General features: G+C 38.7%; 1 protein-coding gene across 1 annotated transcript; it reads left to right on the plus strand.

The window, feature by feature from the left end:
* Positions 1–1,988: 1,988 nt before the first annotated feature.
* Positions 1,989–6,610, plus strand: LOC109803989 (protein NLP6). The gene is made up of 5 exons (XM_020365711.3): positions 1,989–2,381; positions 3,128–3,699; positions 3,937–3,984; positions 4,123–5,059; positions 5,353–6,610. Exons 1-5 carry the CDS (start codon positions 2,141–2,143, stop codon positions 6,519–6,521), a joined length of 2,967 nt encoding a protein of 988 aa, XP_020221300.2. The 5' UTR covers positions 1,989–2,140; the 3' UTR covers positions 6,522–6,610.
* The last annotated feature ends 15,608 nt before the right edge of the window (positions 6,611–22,218 follow it).

Consider the following 22,218-nt stretch of genomic DNA (forward strand, 5'->3'; position numbering starts at 1 on the left):
ACATTAAACTTTATATATTGTATTTTTCTGTTTCACTGAAATGAATTTATTTTTATTCTTAAGTAAATTTTTTGATAGGTTTCATTAAAAAAAAAAACACAAATCTCAAAATTTCACTCACAGTTGAGTCAATAAAGCAGATTACCTTTTACTAGTAAGTATTTCCTATATTGCACGGATATTTTCAAATACTTAAAATTTATAAAAATACAAATTAAAATCTTTAAGAATTTTTTTTTCTGATAATAAAATATTATGAATTATCTCTTGTAACAAATTTTTTTTTATAAATTATAACATGAAACATATTTAAAATTCTTATTTTAAATTATCTCAAAAGTCATTTTGATTGATGAAATATTGTTATAACGATGATTGATAAAATTTTCATTATATTTAATATTAATTGAAAATTTTAAGTATTAATTAAAATAGTTAAAGAAATTAATTTGTTTAATTGGATAGACAATTTAAAAACATTAATTTGAATTGATAAATAAGTTCATAAACTAATGAAAATATATGAGTTAAAAAATATACAAATTATCTTATTCTTTTTCTAAAAAAATGTTTTTTTAAGTGGATTACAGTTTACAATACAGAAATAAATTAATAAAATTAAATTTTTGACAATTATTATTATTATTATTATTATCATTATTATATTATAGCCACAATGACTTTAAACTTAAGATTTATGCTTTAAATGTTTTAATATTAACTAATGAGTCTTTGGTTAATGTTTTCAAATTCATGTTTTTAACTTTTTTATAATTTAATTTCTTTTTGGGTGCATAAAATTTGATTTAAGATACCATGAAGATTTCACCATGTTTACATTCACAAGGAAGTTGTTGACTTCCTAGAGTGTGGGCATCACCAACTATCTTGGATGCCTGCATAATAAACAATACATGGTTGGCAAAGAAAGGTTGAGAAATAATAAAGCTGAAAAAAATAAAAAATCTGTTAAGTTTGGCTTTGACAAGATCAAAGCCCTTCTTTTATTCTAATGTTTCAAAATTGATTTTTGCCTGGTAGTTCTTGAAATGTCATTCATAAATATTACATTAAGTCATTGTTAGGACCAGTAGAATATGGTGATGGAAAGGTATTTTATTTCATCCACATTACTACAACTAAAAGACAAAAAAATTACTTGTTCCACAGTTGCACAGCAACACAGGACGATTATCTTCTTCTTTTTTTTTTAATGTCAGTATCTACTTTAATAATCTTACATGAATTTTGTTTTGCTATTTTCTCTCTTACATAAATTGTCTTACTGTAACATGACAAAAACTAATAATAAATTTTGCACATGTAACCTTCAACCAACCCCACATTGATAAATATCTGCTCCTGGTAGATTATACCATCATTTTTATTTTCTTACCTCACATATGCTTTCCCTGTGTACTGAAAAAGAGTTGTAAATTATAGCAAAGAAAAAGACAAGTACCTAGTGGCCATCTTTTTTTTTTGCAACTGGCATTTGATCCCAACAATGAAAAATTTCTGTCTTTTGTAACATTATTTATCCAACATTCAATCATCTTTTGTCTCACAAGCAAGTGGCATATCTATAGTAAATTTTTTGGGTAAAGTATGCTTTTTCTCACTGTAATATACCCTTTTTATTTAATCTTTGTAAAATTATTATTTTTAAATAGTCCATAGCATTTTCGTTTTTATTATTTTATTTTAGTCTTCATGACATTTTTTTTTATATTTTAGTCCATGTAATATTTTATTTATTTTGAGTTGATTTGTTAAAAGTAAATTAGAGGCCAAAAGTGAATTACTTACATATTAAAAAAATGAAAAAGAAAAAAAGAGTATATTGCAAAGATAAAAACAAATTGACAAAAATCAATCTAAAAAAGATAAATTTTATAAGAATTATTTTTTAAAAAAATTATAAGGACGAAAACAAAATGGTATATTAGATAGAACAAAAGTATATTTAAGCTTAAAATTTTATTTTGTTACATATTCTAATATTCTCCACCTTCTGCAATTTTACTCAATCATCATTCTCTATTCAATGGTTCTCAATTATCTCTTCATGATCATTACAAAGTTCCAATTTTCATAACTCTGTACACACTAATTTTCAAGCAAAAACATCCTTGTGAAAATGTCAGAATCCAAGGAAGAAAATCATGACCTTCCTCCCAAGTCAAAGCCACTGGAGGAACATGGGTTTGCCATGGATTTTGACATTGGCCTTGAAAGTCCATGGCCCTTGGATCATGTCTCTTTGGTCTCCAACCCCATGTCTCCTTTTCTCCTATCCACTATCTCTGAACAACCTTTTTCTCCTGTCTGGGCTTTTTCTGATGTTGAAGATGACAGACAAATCAGGATTGCAGCTTCAGGTATCTTTCTTTGATTGCCACATATCCCTGTTTTGTTTCTGTGTGTTTTGGTTTGTTTCAGTTTGGATGTTGAATTGAATTTTGTAGTTTTCTTCAAATTTTATGACTTGCTTGATGCCATGTTGACTGAAACTGAATAGCCTAGCAGCCTGAACTTGCTTTAATTGATTGTGAAATTTAAGAGGGTTTTGAATTATGTTATTCGGTAGTTTTTATTTGGAGCTTCTTTGTCTATTTCTTAGCTTATAGTTTATGTAAATTGAAGGACTTTTAACTTTTTCCATAATTATTTCTCTTTCTGTTCTTGAAGTTCTATATTGTTGAGAAAATTGATTAGAAGGCAAATGAAATATAGTTGCAATTTCCATATCTAATGAAGTTTTGCTACATGTATCTTCCATCTTGGTTCAAAGATAAATTTTCTTCCTGTCTTCATCTTATAAATTGAGTAGTTAAACTTTAAGGCTTCATTTGTTTATACCTTTCATTGGCTTTGAATCAATCACATATTTAAAGGCCATAGTTTTGTCAATAATTCTTACTTTCTTGGAATGTTGGCTATTTATGGCACTTTAGTTATTTATAAACTTAGAAGTGCTATATATGATATAAAATTGAGCTAAAAAATTGTTTTTACCATAACTGTTAAGCTTTCATAGTCTATTCCGATGACATCTTATGCTAAACATGAACCTTGAAGTTTTTGATGGACCTGCAGTTGTTCGTACTGACACCGCTGCTTTCAGGTAATACAAATACAACGAATGAAAATCCAGTTGAAAATGATGCCAACAAAAAAACTGTGTCACCCCTTGTAGCTCTTCCACCTTCAGAAAATCCAGATGGCTATTGTCTAATCAAGGAAAGAATGACACAAGCGCTTCGCCACTTCAAAGAGTTGACTGAACAGAATGTTCTTGCTCAGGTTTGGGCACCTGTGAGGAATGGCAACCGCTATGCACTTACAACTTCAGGCCAACCATTTGTGCTTGATCCACATAGTAATGGACTCCACCAGTACAGAACAGTCTCCTTGATGTATATGTTTTCTGTGGATGGGGAGAATGATGAAATCCAAGGCCTTCCCGGTCGAGTTTTTCAGCACAAAATTCCAGAATGGACTCCCAATGTTCAGTATTATTCCAGCAAGGAGTATCAGCGCCTAAATCACGCACAACATTACAATGTTCGTGGAACCTTAGCTCTACCTGTGTTTGAGCCTGCTGGACAGTCATGTGTGGCTGTACTGGAGTTGATAATGACTTCACAGAAGATTAACTATGCTCCTGAGGTTGATAAAATCTGCAAAGCCCTTGAGGTTGGGTTTCTTTTGAACTGTACTATTTACTATAAGCTGCATGATGTGCTCATGTTTGATGAGTTTCATGTGATGGTTAAACGAAATATACTAATATGTCCTTAAACATTGATCTTGAGTCTTGACAAAGGTAACTGTCGTATGGGTACTTGACTCCTGTCACTAACATGTTGGAAAATGTATGTGATTACTAAAATTTTTAGATTCCTGAGTTACCTGCTGTCAGTTTCCTTGCAGGCAGTTAATTTGAGGAGTTCAGAAATTCTGGAGCATCCATACAATCAGGTCGTTTTCTACTATCATGCATGATGAATCCCTATTTTGCTTTTATTTTCTCAAAAGATAAGATATATATGTTGTCCTGTGACTTCTATCTTACCCCTGTATTGTCACAGATATAACTTGGCAATTCTTTTAAACCAGATTTGTAATGAAGACCGCCAATACGCGTTAGCTGAGATTTTGGAGATATTGACAGTTGTCTGTGAAACTCATAGCTTGCCTCTGGCGCAAACGTGGGTTCCATGTAAGCATCGGAGTGTTTTGGCACATGGTGGTGGTGTTAAGAAAAGTTGCTCAAGTTTTGATGGCTGTTGCATGGGGCAAGTCTGCATGTCTATAACTGAGGTAGCATTCTATGTAATAGATGCTCGTACATGGGGTTTCCATGAGGCCTGTGTTGAGCATCACTTACAACAAGGTCAAGGGGTTGCTGGGAGGGCATTTTTGTCCCACAAAATGTGCTTCTGTGGAAACATTACCCAATTCTGCAAAACTGAATATCCTTTAGTACATTATGCTATCATGTTTGGTTTAACCAGCTGTTTTGCAGTGTGCTTACAAAGTTCTCACACAGGAAATGATGAGTATGTGCTAGAGTTTTTTCTGCCTCCTATGATCACGGACTTTAATGAACAAAAGAGTTTGTTAGGATCCATATTGGCTACAATGAAGCCACATTTTCAGAGTTTTAAGATTGCTGCTGGTGTTGAACTCGAGGAGAATGGTTCAGTTGAAATTGTAGAAGCAATAAATGAAAGAGTTCATTTGAGGTTTGAATCCATTCCAATTACTCAATCTTCAAAGTCACCACCTAGACATGCCTCACCAAATATGGGGGAGGCGTTACCACCGGAGCCATCAGAACAGCAAATAATGGCATACTGCGATGACATAAATGATGGAGGGAGCCTTGGTGATAATGCAGGTGGACACATTGATCAAAACACTCTCTTAGAGACCAAAACCAAAAAAAAACCCTCAGAGAGAAAACGTGGAAAAGCCGAGAAATCAATTAGTCTTGATATTTTGCAACATTACTTCACAGGAAGCCTTAAGGATGCTGCAAAGAGCCTTGGTGGTATGTTTCATTTTCAGATTTAACAGTTATAAGAAATATTTTATTTATCATCCCTACAAAGGTGCACGTTTGCTCTACTACAATGAAGTGCACATGAAATATATAGCAATAAGCCAATAACTAATTATCTATGCTTTTATTATTTCTAAGTTTACCGCATACTAGAAACATAAAGATATCAAAAAATATATTATCACCAAAAACACAAAATTGATTAGTGTCTATTACCAGTAGCTTTCATTTTTATTAGTAGCAGGTCTAACAAAGTTCTTGGATACATTCTTGCTGTACAGTTTGCCCTACTACAATGAAGCGAATCTGTAGGCAGCATGGGATATCACGTTGGCCATCTCGAAAGATCAAAAAGGTTAACCGTTCCCTGTCCAAGCTCAAGTGTGTTATTGAATCAGTCCATGGTGCTGAAGGAGCATTTGGTTTAAATTCTCTAAGTACAAGTTCACTTCCCATTGCTGCTGGTTCCTTTTCTGAGCCTTCCACCTCAAACAAGTTCAACTGCCAAAACTCGTTGACTATTAGGCCATCAGAGCCTAAGACGGATGAAAATGATTTTGATGCTTCTAGAGCATCAGAAACCAACAGACAAATTGAGATGGGAGAACAATTCCTTGGAGCAAGGACACAAAGTCCTGAGAAACTGATTAATGATAAAGTTGGTACCATTCAGGAGATTGGCACTAAAGGCTCAAACAAATTGAGAACTGGGAGTGGCTCAAGTGAAGGCAGTGCAAATCCTACTCCTCATGGTTCATGCCAAGGAAGCCCCCCAAATGAAATTTCACCTACAAAAGATATATTCATAGCAGGCAACAATGAGCAATGTCTTGTGTTAAGGGGATCACTGGAATCAACACTGCTCTCAACTAGAACTAGTACACCAAACCGCCCAACTGCATACCCTATGCCTAACATTGTGGACACAACAGAACCTCAAGTGCCATTTGTAGGACAGCTACTTGAGGGTGCTGGTAGTTCTAAGGACTTGAGAAACCTATGTCCTTCAGCAGATGCTGTTTTGGAGGATCAGGTTCCAGAAGCTTGCAGGATGAATCCTCAACGTTCTGATTTGGCTCCTATGCAACACATGAATACTCTTTATAACAATGTGCCACCTTTTCCAGTTAGGAAAGGGGTGAAGAGTGTGACTATTAAGGCAACATATAAAGAAGATATCATAAGGTTTAAGGTCTCTTTGGACTGTGGTATTGTGGAATTAAAAGAGGAAATCGCCAAGAGATTGAAACTAGAGGTGGTGACATTTGATATCAAGTATCTGGATGATGATCATGAATGGGTTTTGATAGCATGTGATGCAGACCTGCTGGAGTGCATGGACATTTCAAGTTCATCTGGCAGCAACATAATCAGGCTTGTGGTGCATGATATACTGTCCATTCTTGGAAGCTCATGTGAGAGCTCAGGAGATTGGAAAGGTTGTATATAGTTTGGTTTGTATCAATTATTTAGATTCTTGTAGCAAGTGATAGTCTTTTTTCAAAAAAGTGAAGAAAAAAAAGTTTTAGATTTGCACAATTGCAAGAAACTTCCCATTGGATTTAAAGTATTACAAGTTTCTATAGTTACTATCATCCAATATTAATCGGCGATGAGCCACAAATAAAGAAAATTAAGGATTCGATCTTTTGAGAGAAGTGGTGCACATGATGTGGCAACTCTTCCACATTAAACAGTATTGTTTATAACATTTAAAAAATATACACATAATGATGGAATGGTTAGTCGTTTAGGTTAAATTTTAATAAATTTTGAGGACAAAATGTTTCTAACCATGAAGATTTTGGGACATCAATCTGAAAGTCAACTCAATTGGACTACTTGTAACACCCCAATTTCCTTAAAAGGATATTTTTATTAGTAATGGCATTTTCGTAATTATTGATGGCATTTTCGTAATTTTAATAAAGGGACAAGGGTATTTCTGGGTTTCGGAACGGGCCGTTCCAAATGCAGAACGGGCCGTTCCAAAAGAGCGAATATGCTATTTTTTTCAAGTTCCAGAACGGGCATGGAACGGGCCGTTCTGGTATGGAGCACGGGCCGTTCTAGAAACAGAACGGGCCGTTCTGCTGAGTCTCGGAACGGGCCGTTCCGGTTTTGGAACGGGCCGTTCCAGTTGAGAAATTTGCCCACATTTGAAGGATCCGGAACGGGCCGTTCCGAAATCAGTACGGCCGTTCCGGTTGCGCCAGGAGGCCTATAAATAGGGGCAGGGGGTGAAAATTTGGTACAGAGGAGAAGAAGTGAAAATTTTAGAGAGAGAAAGAAAAGAGAAAGAGAGAGAGAGAGAGAAGAGAGAGAGAGAGAAAGAAAGAAAGAGAGAGAGAGGGAAAGAAAAAAAGGGGATCCAGAGGAGGAGACCCTGCCCAAGTTCCAACTCCGCCTATCCAGGTAAGGGGGGGGAGTGAGAACCTCGCTCAGGGGTGTGGGGATAATTGTTGGATAGTTGTTTGTCGGATTGGCCCCCAATCCCTTGCCGTTGTTCTGTCTGATTTTCTATTTACTCTATTTTGTTCCTTGTTGAAGATGTCGTTGTTCTGTTTGATTTTCTATTTACTTTACTTTGTTCTTTGTTGAAGGTGCCGTTGTTCTGTTTGATTTTCTATTTACTCTACTTTGTTTTTGTTAAAGGTGCCGTTGTTCTGTCCGATTTTCTATTTATTCTACTTTGTTCTTTGTTGAAAGTAATAAATGAATATGAAATTAATGTTAATAATAAATGAGGTTTAATATGAACAAGAATGCTCTCTGGATCTCTGTGAATTCCTGTGCGGACCTTATGAGGAGTATTTATGACATGACCTAGTGAAATATGGACAAATGACATGAGACTTAAGAATGGACTATTGAGACAAACTATGATTATGAGACTATGAAAAATGAGGACATGATGTATTAAATGAAATTATGTAATAAGTTAAATGTTGAGTCCATGAGATTATGAATGTATGACATGCATCATATGCATATATTACTCCAAGTGTGCCGTTGAGGCCGCATACCCACGACTAACAAGGTGTACCTTATGGTCACCCACGACTAACAAGGTGTACCTTAGGGTCACCCACGACTAACAAGGTGTACCTTAGTGTCACCAGTGATGTAACCAGGTGTACCTTAGGGTCACCAACGATGAATTGTGAATCTTCCGTATGGCGCCACATGCATGCATTTATGAGTTGAGTCCATGACATCATAGCATGATAAATGAATATATATGTGATATTTGATTATTTATGTATGTTATTTACATGTGACTTATATTTGTTGTGTGTGTGTGGGCTATTTAACCTTTATTTCTGCACCTGAAACTGAGTGAGATGTTTCTCACTCCCTTGTTGTTTTTGTATATGTTTTAAATTGTGTTGCAGATGATCAGCATCATGAGGATGTTGGTGATGAGGCTTAAAGGCTTCAATTTGGGCATGCTCTGATAGGATGTGACATCGGGGCATAGTTATTTTAGTTTAATATGTTATTGCTTTTATAACTTTAGTTTCTCTTCTTTGATAATTTCTAACGAAGAGATAACGTAAATAACATGTATAATTCAAGGAAAATATATGTTAAGAATTGTAATTTGAACGTTCTTGATAAAAGACCAAGATGTACATTTTTGTTATATTTTATTATATGATTTGGGAGTATAAATTAATTCCTAACCAGGAGGCACTGCCACCTTTACTGGAGTTAATTTATATTTCCTTTATTATTATTTGTATATATATGATTTCTTGTTTTACACTAAATTGTATTGAAAATCTTAACTTCTTTTCTTTTATAATTTTTACACTAGAGTTATGATTTATGAGTTACGAATGTGAATCTTCTACCTTGTTATATTTGAAATATTTGTCAACTATGAAAGATTTTATTTACCCAAAAAGAAGAAAAGTAATATCTTATTGTTACATTTGTTGTATATTAATAATGGGGTAGAGGGTGTCACATTTAGTGGTATCAGAGCAGGTTGATCTAATCGGCCGTGACTTATCGAGATTCTGTTGTGTACTCTGACATTGTTTTGTTTGTTGTATACTTTGGTGATGCTTTGCTTTGATGATGTTTTGCTTTGATAATGATGATGATGATGTTCTCCTTGTGTTGATATTGTAAAGTTTGATATTGTTAAGTTATTTTTTTTTAATTAGAGGAATGATAGTCATGATAGTGTCAGCTAATACCATTATGACCTTTCTTCTTCATTCTTATGATTGCTTAATTGTTTGATACTTTCGTAAGAAGTGGTGGTTGAGTAATATCGCTTGTGTTGCAAGCATATGTGCGAGTAGTGGTAGACGAAATATGTTGTTAATATTGTGGGAACTATTGAGGCCTTAGATTTGGGTAAGACATTGATTTATTTTAAAGTGTATTAAGAATTTATGATTGGTGAAATTTTTGAAAGCTATAGTTGTAGCAATTGAATCCAAAGATGAGGTATGTTGAGAATTGGAGTTTTGGTATTCTTAAGGAGAGATTGAAGTGTTGATGATTTTTAGAGTTTGATGGTTGCATGAAAATTTTATTTTCTAAGCCTTTTGTACTGAATAGGTGAGTTATTTGGTTTAGATTTGTAGTGGGAAACTTTGATATGAATTTCAGGTGGAAAGGAGTAAGTTTGGAAGGATTGAGGTATTTTTGTGGTTTTAGATGTTGATACACTATTGTTGTCTGGTGTAGGAGATGTTTTGTTGTGACAGTACAAGTGCTATACTGACAAAATTAGAATTTTTGTTAGTCTTCAGGAAAGTGGTAGCCTTGGATGTTATCTTTCTAATGGAATTGGAATCAGGTAAAACGGAGGTCTAGAACTCCAGTATAGCTGCTTTGGTAATCAGAGGTATAGTTGTAAGCACTGAATATATTTGTTGTGATTTTTGAATTTTTCTTTAGCTAAGAAGATGATTTGTTTTTTTTTAAAATCTCATGTCTCACTAAGAGTTGTAGCCTATTCACTTAGTGATAGGTTGATATCACGTGGATGAGTAGAACTCTTTATGTGTTGTTTTCTTTGATAGTTGTTAAAAATAGAAGTTAGTCTGTATACTAATGTTTTCGGGTTAGTAGGCAATGCAAGGATAAGAATTGACATGTTTTGAGGTGTTTTCGTGTAGATTGAGAGGTTGTTTAAGGTTATATGATGCTATGTGGTAAAGGTTGTTCATGTACATGCTTATGGATGATATATATGAAGGTTTAAAGTAGGCATTCTAATATGACTTGATGTGCATGTATGTCGATATGTGAATAGAAGACCTTAGGGATCAAATGGTGAATGTTGTATGGTTAGTGATATTGATCTTAGGATGTGATATGATCCTATTGTAGTTGAAGGTGAAGATATATCCAAGACGGTTGTATGTTAAGTTTTCTAGTCCCTGTAAATTTCAGTTAAGGTGAACATGAATCTGTCTTAGGTAGAAGTTATGTTTAAGCAGAGAGATATCTAAGCAAGTTAGCGAGAATAAAAGTTTTATGAGGCTTACTATTGGAGATTTATTGAAAGAATTTCTAGGATAGCATTGCCCTTGACTACATTCACTATGAGGGGTATTGTCTTTATGTGAGATAGTAAGTATAAGAGTAGTTCTAACTCTTATGGCAAAATTGACTAGTGATAATATTACCTGACTCTAGTAAGTCTTATGTGGGATATAGTGATGACTTTGAAGACAGGTTTGGGTGGATTATTGATGCAAAGGTAGTAACTTATGTTTTTAAGCATCTAGGAAATGGAAAATTCATGAGAGAAATTACCTTGAATTAGAAGTTGTAATAGTTACGCTTGAGATTTTAGAAACATTATTGAGATATTTAGTGATTATAAGGATCTTAAATATCTGTTTGATCCGAAGGAATTGAATATGAGATAGAAGAGATAGTTGGAAATTGTAAGGATTAAGATTTTAATCTTAGTTGTTATCTGGGTAAACCTATAGCAGTCGATGCTTTGAATAGGAAATATCTATATTTATCTTTCTTTATGGTCAAAGAGATATATCTTTTGGCTCAAGTTAGGAATTTAAGTTTGATTTGTGAAATTACTCCTAGTAGTAAGGGACTATGTATGACTCGATTAACGAATGGATTATTCAAAGGATATTGAATAAGCATATTAGTCGATTCATTTTGGTGGCCAGGTATGAGATTATAGGACAAGGTAGTGAATAAGAGTTTTCTTGGAGTATAAATAAAGTGGTAAGACTTGAAGACCGAGTATGAGTACATAGTGAACTTACAATTAGGTGCCTAATCATTGGAGAAGATTATACAAGTTAAACTAATATGGTGACAAATGTCCTGAGTAGGATGAACATTTATCTATCATTTTGATGATATAAGGGTTGAGTTTGATTGAGTAGATTAGAAACTTAAGCATGATGTGTGAGCTCACCCTTAGGAACATTGAATTGAATATGTTGAAAGGATTAATAATTGTCGCCACCCGCCGAAACGGACCTTGGCATTCGCGACGATGGTCGGACTCTTTTTAAGTTTTGAAAATGGTGGATTGTTAGAACAACTTATTCTCAAACTGAGACCTCATCGAACTAACAATTTTATTAAATGATTCACCAATCCATGTTAATCTCAAGCGAGACCCTCCATGGATTAGTGGTTTTCGCAAACGAAGGGTTCTTGGAGTCGCCACCAATGTTTTACTCAAAACATTGGAAAAAGAGATAAGGCAATTGATTTCAAAAATCAACTTTGGCCATTACAACCAGAGTCGGGTAAGGGAGTCGGTTACGTGCGAGGAAGGTGTTAGCACCCCACAACGCCCCTTTCGGGTTCCCTATGACGGATTATTTTATTAATAATAGTGTAAAATTATTAAATTACCCCTATTTATTATAAACGGCTATGAATAAGATATCTACATGAATAAATTAAACATGCGATGCAACAATCAGAAAGCAGTAAAAGGAAGGATTTTGAAGAAGAAACCTTTGAAGCGTGCTTTTATATATTCAAATGTTAGGAGGCTTTTTGGCGCTCCCTCCCACTACACGCTCGCTCGCTCCTTCCCTAAAAATTAATCTTTACTATGGAAATCAAAAAGATTTCCCTTCTACTAGTTCGAATTCTCAAGCTAAATGCTCAGAACTCAAGAACTTCGTCGGATCGGCTCTCGGAGAGAATTCTAGGGCAGAACACTGCTCAAAAACCCCAGAATACTCAGCAAGAGGGTCCAGAAGTCTGGAAAAAGTGTAGAATGACGTCCAAATGACGTCTTATTTATAGGGGTGAGGCGCAGTACGGCCCCTGGTGTCAATACGGCCCGTATTGAAGTTTTGAACTTCAATACGGCCGTATTGAATTCAATACGGCCGTATTGAATTCAATACGGCCGTATTGAGTTTCAAAAACATTAATACGGCCGTATTGGTTTCAGTACGGCCGTATTGCAGTTCAAAAATGCAATACGGGCCGTACTGAGCTCCAAAGAGGCCGTATTGAGCTCCACTCCTCTCACTTTCTTATTTTTAGCTACTCTAAGACCTCTAAACCTACAGATAGTCATCCTATGGTCTTCTAGGAGTCCTTCTGGCTGACTTCCCTTCGATCTTTGAGAGTCTTCGAGTCTTATTTCCGACCCGGACAATTTTAGGGGTCTACAGCTGCCCCCCCTTTACTTAGTCAAACGGCTTTTTGGTGTACCGGTTGAAAAGTAAAGGAGTTGACCCAATTGTCCGGGGAGTAGGCCATCCTTCTGACTTGTAGTGTCTTCCGGTGGAAAATTGTTGAGTAGCCTCTCCAGGTTGAGTATTAGTCGTCGCCTCTCCAGGCTCGTGCATACCTCGGTGTTTCTAACAACCTCGGTAGCGTGAGTTTGCCCTCTCCAGGGTCTGCATACCTCGGTGTTTCTGACAACCTCGGTAGCTACATACCTCCGTGTTTCTGACGACGGGGTAGCTGAGTACCGCCTCTCCAGGCTCGTGCATACCTCGGTGTTTCTGACAACCTCGGTAGCTGCATACCTCCGTGTTTCTGACGACGGGGTAGCTGAGTATTAGTCGTCGCCTCTCCAGGCTCGTGCATACCTCGGTGTTTCTGACAACCTCGGTAGCTGCATACCTCCGTGTTTCTGACGACGGGGTAGCTGAGTACCGCCTCTCCAGGCTCGTGCATACCTCGGTGTTTCTGACAACCTCGGTAGCTGCATACCTCCGTGTTTCTGACGACGGGGTAGCTGAGTACCGCCTCTCCAGGCTCGTGCATACCTCGGTGTTTCTGACAACCTCGGTAGCTGCATACCTCCGTGTTTCTGACGACGGGGTAGCTGAGTATTAGTCGTCGCCTCTCCAGGCTCGTGCATACCTCGGTGTTTCTGACAACCTCGGTAGCGTGAGTTTGCCCTCTCCAGGGTCTGCGGTTTGCCCTCCCCAGGGTTGCATACCTCCGTGCTTCTGGTCACTTTGGTAGCGTGAGTTTGCCCTCTCCAGGGATTTGTGATGATTTTGTCTCCACAGTCCACGATGCTGCTTCGACGGTTGTTTTTGATTTTGGTGCCGTTGAGGGCTGGATAGCGCAGGGATCCGTCTAGGGGATGTGCAGTTACTCATAGGTTCTTGTGTCCCAACTTTCCATTGCGTAGTTGGTGCCCACTGGGGAAATTCTGATTCCTTGGGGATGTAGACACAAAGATGCTCTTTCTGATGTGAGCGGTGCCTTATGGTTGGCTGACGTCCTTTCGACGGTGGTGGAGTATCCCGGTTATCCTTATTCGGGTGACTCTTTTTGATTTTCTGGCTTTATTGCCTCTGCGTAGGCTGTTATCCGCTGGGGGATTCTATTGTGATGATTTTGTCTCCACAGTCCACGATGCTGCTTCGACGGTTGTTTTTTTTTATTTTGATGCCGCTGAGGGCTGGATAACGCAGGGATCCGTCTAGGGGATGTGCAGTTACTCATAGGTTCTTGTGTCCCAACTTTCCATTGCGTAGTTGGTGCCCACTGGGGAAATTCTGATTCCTTGGGGATGCAGACACAAAGATGCTCTTTCTGAGGTGAGCGATGCCTTATGATTGGCTGACGTCCTTTCGACGTTGGTGGAGTATCCCGGTTATCCTTATTCGGGTGACTCTTTTTGATTTTCTGATTTTTGTTGCCTCTGTGTAGGCTATTATCCGCTGGGGGATTTTGTCATTGATTGTGATTAGCCTCTTCTGTTAGGCGGATCATCTTGACGCTTGATGTTTGGCTGAAAGCCGAATTCCACTTGGGGAATGGTTTATTGATTTTTGCTTTTTGTAGGGATGCCTCTTAGTAGGCGACTGGGGATTTGAAGTTCTTATGTATCCCAGAGTATTGTTTAGAAAGCCTCTTCAGGCTTAGCTTCACTCATTGCTTGAGTTGGAAAGCTATTCTCCACTGAGGAAGTATGAGTCCTTTCGACTTGGATATTCTGTTTGGATGATCAAGCCTTCCTTGGGGAATCTTGCTGATCTTGGTTTGATAGCTTTCACTGGGGAATTTAGTCCGAGCGTGGAAGCTGAGATATCTCTGGGGAGTATTATTTCGGCGAGCCTCTCCAGGCTCAGTTATTTTGGAGAGTATTATTTCGGCAAGCCTCTCCAGGCTCAGTTATGATGAGAGAGTATTATTTCGGCAAGCCTCTCCAGGCTCAGTTATTCTGTATGATGAGAGAGTATTATTTCGGCAAGCCTCTCCAGGCTCAATTATTCTGTTATGATGAGAGAGTATTATTTCGGCAAGCCTCTCCAGGCTCAATTATTCTGATGAGGGAGTATTATTTCGGCAAGCCTCTCCAGGCTCAGTTATTCTGATGAGGGAGTATTATTTCGGCAAGCCTCTCCAGGCTCAGTTATTCTGTACAATTGGGGAGTATTATTTCGGCAAGCCTCTCCAGGCTCAGTTATTCTGTACGATGCGGTTGATTTTCTAAATCTTTTGCCTTTTTTCGTTGATTTTTTGACTTTTTCTGTATTTTTGCCTTTTTTGTCATTTTTTGGCTTTTTCTGTATTTGATTGCTTTTTCTGTCGATTTGCGGCTTTTTCTGTTGACCGTTGCCATACACAAGCAATTTTTCCTATTTTTCTATTTTATGCAATTGCCTCATGAAGAGGTCTTTGAAAATTTCTTTGTGGCTAATACGGCCATATCCATTTCAGTACGCCCGTATTGAGTTGAAAATTTGTTCATAACCCTATTTTTAGTACGGGTGTACTGAACATGATACGGGCGCATTGTTTTTTCTGGGGTTTATATTTTTTGTTTTTTTGTTTTTTTGTTTTTGTTTTTTTTGAATAAACAGAGAATAAGTGATCTTCCAGTACACCTATCATCTGTATGCATGTATGCGGTATGATGCACCTAATTCTATTTGATTTATTTTTTCAAAAGAATTAACCGATGCGTTTCTTTGTTTGGATCTTGCCATTCCTCTAGACGGGCTGTGCGCTGCCGATTTCTGTAACCGAGGAATGATGCGTGTTATATTGAGATGGGCGTCATCAACCCAGTGATCCTCCCCTTCCTTTAGAAGACATGTCAACCCTCCTATTGACCACTATATCTCCATGTTTCCACTAGATTATCCTAAAATCGTTTGGGACAAGAGAGAAAAGAAAGGAAAGATATTTTTGTTCTGAAGTTTGTGTTTTAGAGGGGATTTATTTTTTCAAAAATGGTTTTTGTGAGAATGGTTGGCCAAGGTAGGCTTATGTGTTTAGGCTTGTTTGATTAAACACTTATGAAGTTAAGAAAATCTTGTTATTGACGTTGTGATTTTGACAACTTAGATAGCTTCCCTTGAACCTTTTTTGAATTCGGCTCATGGTACCATCATGGATTTCTTTTCGCTTTTTGATTGTCCTTATTTTTTGCCTAAAACACCCTTTTGTGGTGTCTTAGCGGACCTTTGTTTTTGTTTATTCTTACAACCCTAATTTTTGCCTAGGTCACCCTTTTGTGGGATCTCTAGCGGGTTCTCTGCTCTTATTTTGCGCAGTCCCTCTTTTGGGTTTCCTGCCGAGTTTTTGTTTTTAGGATTTCCTTTTTTATCCATGATGGCATTTGTCGAGGCCAAGGAAAGGTGTTCTAAGTTATCGCACACTTCCACATAAAAATGATGCGGGTTTATTATTATTAAGACAATTTTAACCTCATTTATGCTTATTCAAACAGGGTTAAATAATGCGGCCTAGAAGTTTATTGTAAGCGAGAAAAGAAACAATAAGAAATGAATAAAGAATGATTTTATTATAATCATAATGGAAACATGTGCCCTATCGAGGCTCGGGGGTCGGGCTGTCCCCGAGGAGTAATCTCTAATAGTCATCGGGTCTATACATCCCTATCAGAAGGAGAAAAACACTTGATGACAACGACCGGCCTTGACGTTTGTGAACCGGCCTTCCTAAAGATCTGGCTTAAAGAACGTCGAGAAGGATCTTGGTTCCTCTTCGTCCTTTGATCTTTATTAGGGTTGTATCCTAACCCTTGTTTCCCCGGATTGTCCTTGATAATAGGTAGCTCGGGAATTCCTTGGGAATCCTTGCCAAGTCCTTGTCCTGGCAAGTATCCGTTCTTGGTGAGCATGGAGGCTACCTTTTTCATTTCTCGGGGAAACGTTTCAACATTGGCAATTTCCAATGCTTGGAAGGCGGTTTCTAAAGCTTCCTCCGCTGTATCCACATAAGGTATGGTGGATGGCTTGCTGATGAGTATATCGTCTTCAGCTTGTACAGTCACCAGCTTGTCACCCACAATGAATTTGACTTTCTGGTGGAGCGTAGAAGGAACAGCTTTTGCATCATGAATCCAAGGTCGGCCGAGGAGACAGCTGTATGCGGGAGTAATGTCCATCACTTGAAATTCGACGTTGAAGATGGTGGGTCCAATTTGGATTGGGAGATTGACTTCTCCCACCACTTCTCTTTTAGAACCGTCGAAAGCTCGGACGATCATGTTGCTCGGGCGCATTTGGACTCCCTTGATTGCCACTTGATCAAGCGTTCTTTTTGGCATCACATTCAAGGAAGATCCATTATCTACCAAGACTTTAGCGATGTGATATTCCTTGCACTTGACAGAGATGTGCAAGGGCTTATTGTGGTTCGGTCCCTCAGCGGGGATCTCTTCATCGGTGAAAGTGAGGTGATCATTAGCCGTGATGTGACTAACGATCCCCTCAAACTTGTCTTGGGAGATAGTATGCGATACATATGCCTCATTCAAGACTTTCAACAGAGCTTGCCGATGCGGTTCGGAACTTAGGATCAAAGACAACAGCGTAATCTTTGCTGGTGTCTTATGAAGTTGATCCACGATGGAGTACTCGCTCTGTCGGATAAACTTTAACAGCTTGTCTGTCTCCTCCTCGGATTCTTTTTCCTCGGTTTTATCTTTTTCTTTTTCTTTACTCTTGGGAGCTTTGTTATGAAGATCCTCGGGAGTGTAGATCCTGCCACTCCTAGTCATGCCCCCAAGTCCAACGATGTTGGAAATATCGCTGTCGGCAGAAGAATGGATGTCGTATATCCATGGCACAGCCTTATTTGATTCGTAGGGAAAAGGCCTTGGAGCAATGATCCTTAACGGTGTCGGACCTTCCCCTTTGTTTGTTTTGATTACCAACAACGGAGTTGTCGTGTGCTCGCTTGGCGTGGTTGTTGGCTTACACTTGATAACCAATGGCGTGCGATCCATTCTGAACATACGCATCAATTAATTCTTTCTTTTTATTGATGTTTATTATTAAATTATCGGGAGAGATATATGCAAATGAATGACTATGAAATGCAGAGGCAATAAATCTCAAAAATTCGATTTTATTCATCAAAGAAAGTGTACAACTTATCATACAATGCTTTGAAGCAATTTTTTACAATATGAGAAAAGCCGGTAAAAACCCACAGGCGGGTTCATATTTCTTCTCCATTCGTCTTCGGCTTCCTCTACATGGCGTGCCATTGCTTCAACTTGCGTATGGACCGCTTGGCTCATATCATCACTGATCTTCTGAGCGTCCTTCGCTTTTTGAATGTGATAGTTGATCATGGCCTGCAGCTCATTGAGCTCGTCTTCGGCTCGATCCTTCTCCTCTCGGAGTCTAGCCATTTGTGCTAGTCCTTCCCTTTCCCTCTTGCGGAAGTTGGAAAAGCTTGCGGTTTGTTGTTGAGCAACTTCCCGCCATTGTTGTGCATCGGATCGAGTCAAGAGCAGATCGTCTTGCATGTCCTTGATCAACTGTGCCTGCGTTGCATGCTCGGCTTCAAGGCGTGCTATCTTTGCGTTAACTTCTTGGAGTTGACTACTCGGTTCAACCTTTGGCATTTTGGATGCCCGAGTAGCCTCCTCATTGAGGTTAGCACATTCATCCTTGAGCCGCTCTATCTCGTGGTCTTTCTTCTTGCATTGCCTTTGTAGACCATCAATGATGAAACTGGATTCTTCATTTTTCTCTTCAAGAACTCTCATCTGAGCTCCCATGATTTCCAGCTTCTTGGTCAAGGCGTCGACTTGTTCTTGTATTAACCTCCTTGTAGTTGTGGTTGCGCAAGAGGTGGATGGTTGGGACACCCCTCTCTCGCTCCTCCATATCTCGTAGTCGGTGGAGGCGGATACCCGAGGCTTTCCAAGCTCTCGATCTCCCTCATAGATTGGTTTCTCCCACGCTCTAATGACAGCGTGCATATCCCTCTGATGCTCGGAATCAAAGGAGAAACACAACCCTCCAAGCTCCTCTTTAGTAGGAACAATTTGAGTCCTCATGAGTTGCCTCATAACCAATCTTGGTGAATAAGCTATGCAACCTCTGAGACCCATCAATGGTATGCTTGGATAACTACCGCATTTCGTCAATACATTACTTGGACGGAACCAAGGACAAACCCACGTGAAGTGCTCAATACTCCACTGTTCCATCTCCTCCTTCCATTCGGAAGCATAGCGGCGGCGTATGGGGATCTTCGAAAAACTCCTCAATGGATCGGGCAAGGCCCCCATGTGACTAGAGGCATAGAAGTGTGTGATGCCCCACACATACAACAAGGAGGTGCAGCATCGGATAGTTTTCCCTTGCTTCTGCTGAGATAGGTTGACAGAAAGCAAGGTGTCGGCAAGAATGGTAGGCACGGGACTCTTCATATGTACGTCCCAAGCGAAGAAGGCGTCCATAGCAGCATGGTCCACTGTGTTAGCGTGAAAGGGGAATAGGATCGTCCCAAACACGGCTAACGCTAGAGTCTTGTTGAAGGCTAACCAATCTCCCTCACCAGCCAAGGAAGAAAGGTGGTCTTCAATCATCGCGAGCTTCCAACCCTTGATACTGCCGTTCCCCACTAAGGCAGATAATCGTGATGGCAGTTTGACTTGAGTTGCGACCCTCTCTACGGCCACATGATTGCCATGAAAGATATAGACCCCGGCTGATTTGGGCCATCGTAGCATGAGCTCATACTCCTCGAGAGTAGGAACTAAGTCAAACTGGGGGAACTCAAAGCAATGCAGATCGAGACTCCAAAAATGGACCAATGCTCTCAGAAAAGCTGGATCCACACAAATCATCATCAAATCGAGAACTCGTCCATAAGATTTCTCGAACTCCACACGAGCCTCTCGTGGCATCAAGGAACAGAGGTGATCCAACCTCTCGGCACGGTACAATAAGAAGTCCACTTTCTTCAACTGCCCTTGCATTCCCCTAGATCCCTCCATGATCTACAATAAAATGCATGGTATGAGATGATGGCGGTGAATATGCATGCATAGTGTTTATTGAACTAAGCATTATCATGTTTTTGGGATATTCCTAAGATGATGCATGATATTGCTTGGCTTGGGTAAATAACCCTTTTTCTTCTTTTTTTTTTGGGTATTTTGTTTTTGTATTTATTTATTTATTTATTTTTTGGGTGAAAATGGAAACTACCTATATGAATGTGATGAAGGTAGATGTTAACACCATGTAATGGAAGATTCTTATTCTTATTTATTCTCTTTTTTTTTTTTAAAAGGAGATGTTGTATGTTTAAAGAATGCAATGTATGCTCAAACAATGTCACATAAACAATGCACAAACAATTCACTCATCCACGAAACAGTCACGAGCGAATCACGAGGTAGGGGTATCCTGCAGAAAAGTGCATATTCAAGGAGGTTCTAACTGTTCTCACTAGTCTGAGGCCCCCAAGGTGCCCCCATTATAGGGACCCAATTCCTCTCGTCGTAAGTCGATGGAAAGCTCCAACGAACTGTCGGACTCAAATTCATGGTTATCACCTTGAGTGATGTTTTCCGACAACGGTCTACGGGCACCTATAGACCCATTCGACAACCGGCCGTACTAACATCCACTCCCTATGGCTTACCACTCATGCCCCCGGGTATAGAGGGAACTGTTGTGTGCAAAGGTTCGTGTGCAGTTTGTATTTCAAACAATTGCGAGAATTTAAAAATACAACAGTTATTAAAGCCAAATAGATAAAGCATGTTATCATACAAGTAAGGGGTAATGAAGTAATTTTAAACTATTATTTTTAGAAACAATCCATCACTAAATGGGACTGACTCTCAAGGCTTCCCCAGTGGAGTCGCCATCTGTCGCCACCCGCCGAAACGGACCTTGGCATCGCAACGATGGTCGGACTCTTTTTAAGTTTTGAAAATGGTGGATTGTTAGAACGACTTATTCTCAAACTGAGACCTCATCGAACTAACAATTTTATTAAATGATTCACCAATCCATGTTAATCTCAAGCGAGACCCTCCATGGATTAGTGGTTTTCGCAAACGAAGGGTTCTTGGAGTCGCCACCAATGTTTTACTCAAAACATTGGAAAAAGAGATAAGGCAATTGATTTCAAAAATCAACTTTGGCCATTACAACCAGAGTCGGGTAAGGGAGTCGGTTACGTGCGAGGAAGGTGTTAGCACCCCACAACGCCCCTTTCGGGTTCCCTATGACGGATTATTTTATTAATAATAGTGTAAAATTACTAAATTACCCCTATTTATTATAAACGGCTATGAATAAGATATCTACATGAATAAATTAAACATGCGATGCAACAATCAGAAAGCAGTAAAAGGAAGGATTTTGAAGAAGAAACCTTTGAAGCGTGCTTTTATATATTCAAATGTTAGGAGGCTTTTTGGCGCTCCCTCCCACTACACGTTCGCTCGCTCCTTCCCTAAAAATTAATCTTTACTATGGAAATCAAAAAGATTTCCCTTCGACTAGTTCGAATTCTCAAGCTAAATGCTCAGAACTCAAGAACTTCGTCGGATCGGCTCTTAGAGAGAATTCTAGGGCAGAACACTGCTCAAAAACCCCAGAATACTCAGCAAGAGGGTCCAGAAGTCTGGAAAAAGTGTAGAATGACGTCCAAATGACGTCTTATTTGTAGGGGTGAGGCGCAGTACGGCCCCTGGTGTCAATACGGCCCGTATTGAAGTTTTGAACTTCAATATGGCCGTATTGAATTCAATACGGCCGTATTGAGTTTCAAAAACATTAATACGGCCGTATTGGTTTCAGTACGGCCGTATTGCAGTTCAAAAATGCAATACGGGCCGTACTGAGCTCCAAAGAGGCCGTATTGAGCTCCACTCCTCTCACTTTCTTATTTTTAGCTACTCTAAGACCTCTAAACCTACAGATAGTCATCCTATGGTCTTCTAGGAGTCCTTCTGGCTGACTTCCCTTCGATCTTTGAGAGTCTTCGAGTCTTATTTCCGACCCGGACAATTTTAGGGGTCTACAATAATGAGATTAGAAGACTCAGGAGTTAGATTCTTTCTTAGTGACCCAAGTGAAAAAGATTGGTAGGAATATAAATAGCCTTTTACAAGTGGAAGTTGATGGTGTTTCGGGATACAAGGATATAATCTATGTGCCTAGTTTACCCAAATTAAGGAAGATGATCTTAGAGAAAGGACATAAGAATATTTTTAGCATTTATTTAAGAGTTACTGAAATGTATCAGAGTGGCGCAGCGGAAACATGATGGTCTAAAGAGAAGTAGAGAAGTTGAATCAAGGTGTAGAAAGTAAGTTTAAATTTGGAGTGGATGGAGTGTTGAGATTTAAGGATGGGTTGTATATTCCAAATGTGCCAGAACTTAAGAGAGCAATCTTGGAAGAAGGTCAT

This window comes from Cajanus cajan, chromosome 1 (genome assembly GCF_000230855.2).
Source record: "Cajanus cajan strain Asha chromosome 1, NIPB_CcT2T_4, whole genome shotgun sequence".
In the NCBI taxonomy this organism is placed as follows: Eukaryota; Viridiplantae; Streptophyta; class Magnoliopsida; order Fabales; family Fabaceae; genus Cajanus; species Cajanus cajan.

Coding starts and splice junctions, on each gene's coding strand:
- LOC109803989 (XM_020365711.3), top strand. CDS start 2,141: ATGTCAGAATCCAAGGAAGAAAATCATGACCTTCCTCCCAAGTCAAAG. Junction 3,700..3,936: donor AAATCTGCAAAGCCCTTGAG/GTTGGGTTTCTT, acceptor GTTTCCTTGCAG/GCAGTTAATTTGAGGAGTTC. Junction 3,985..4,122: donor TGGAGCATCCATACAATCAG/GTCGTTTTCTAC, acceptor CTTTTAAACCAG/ATTTGTAATGAAGACCGCCA.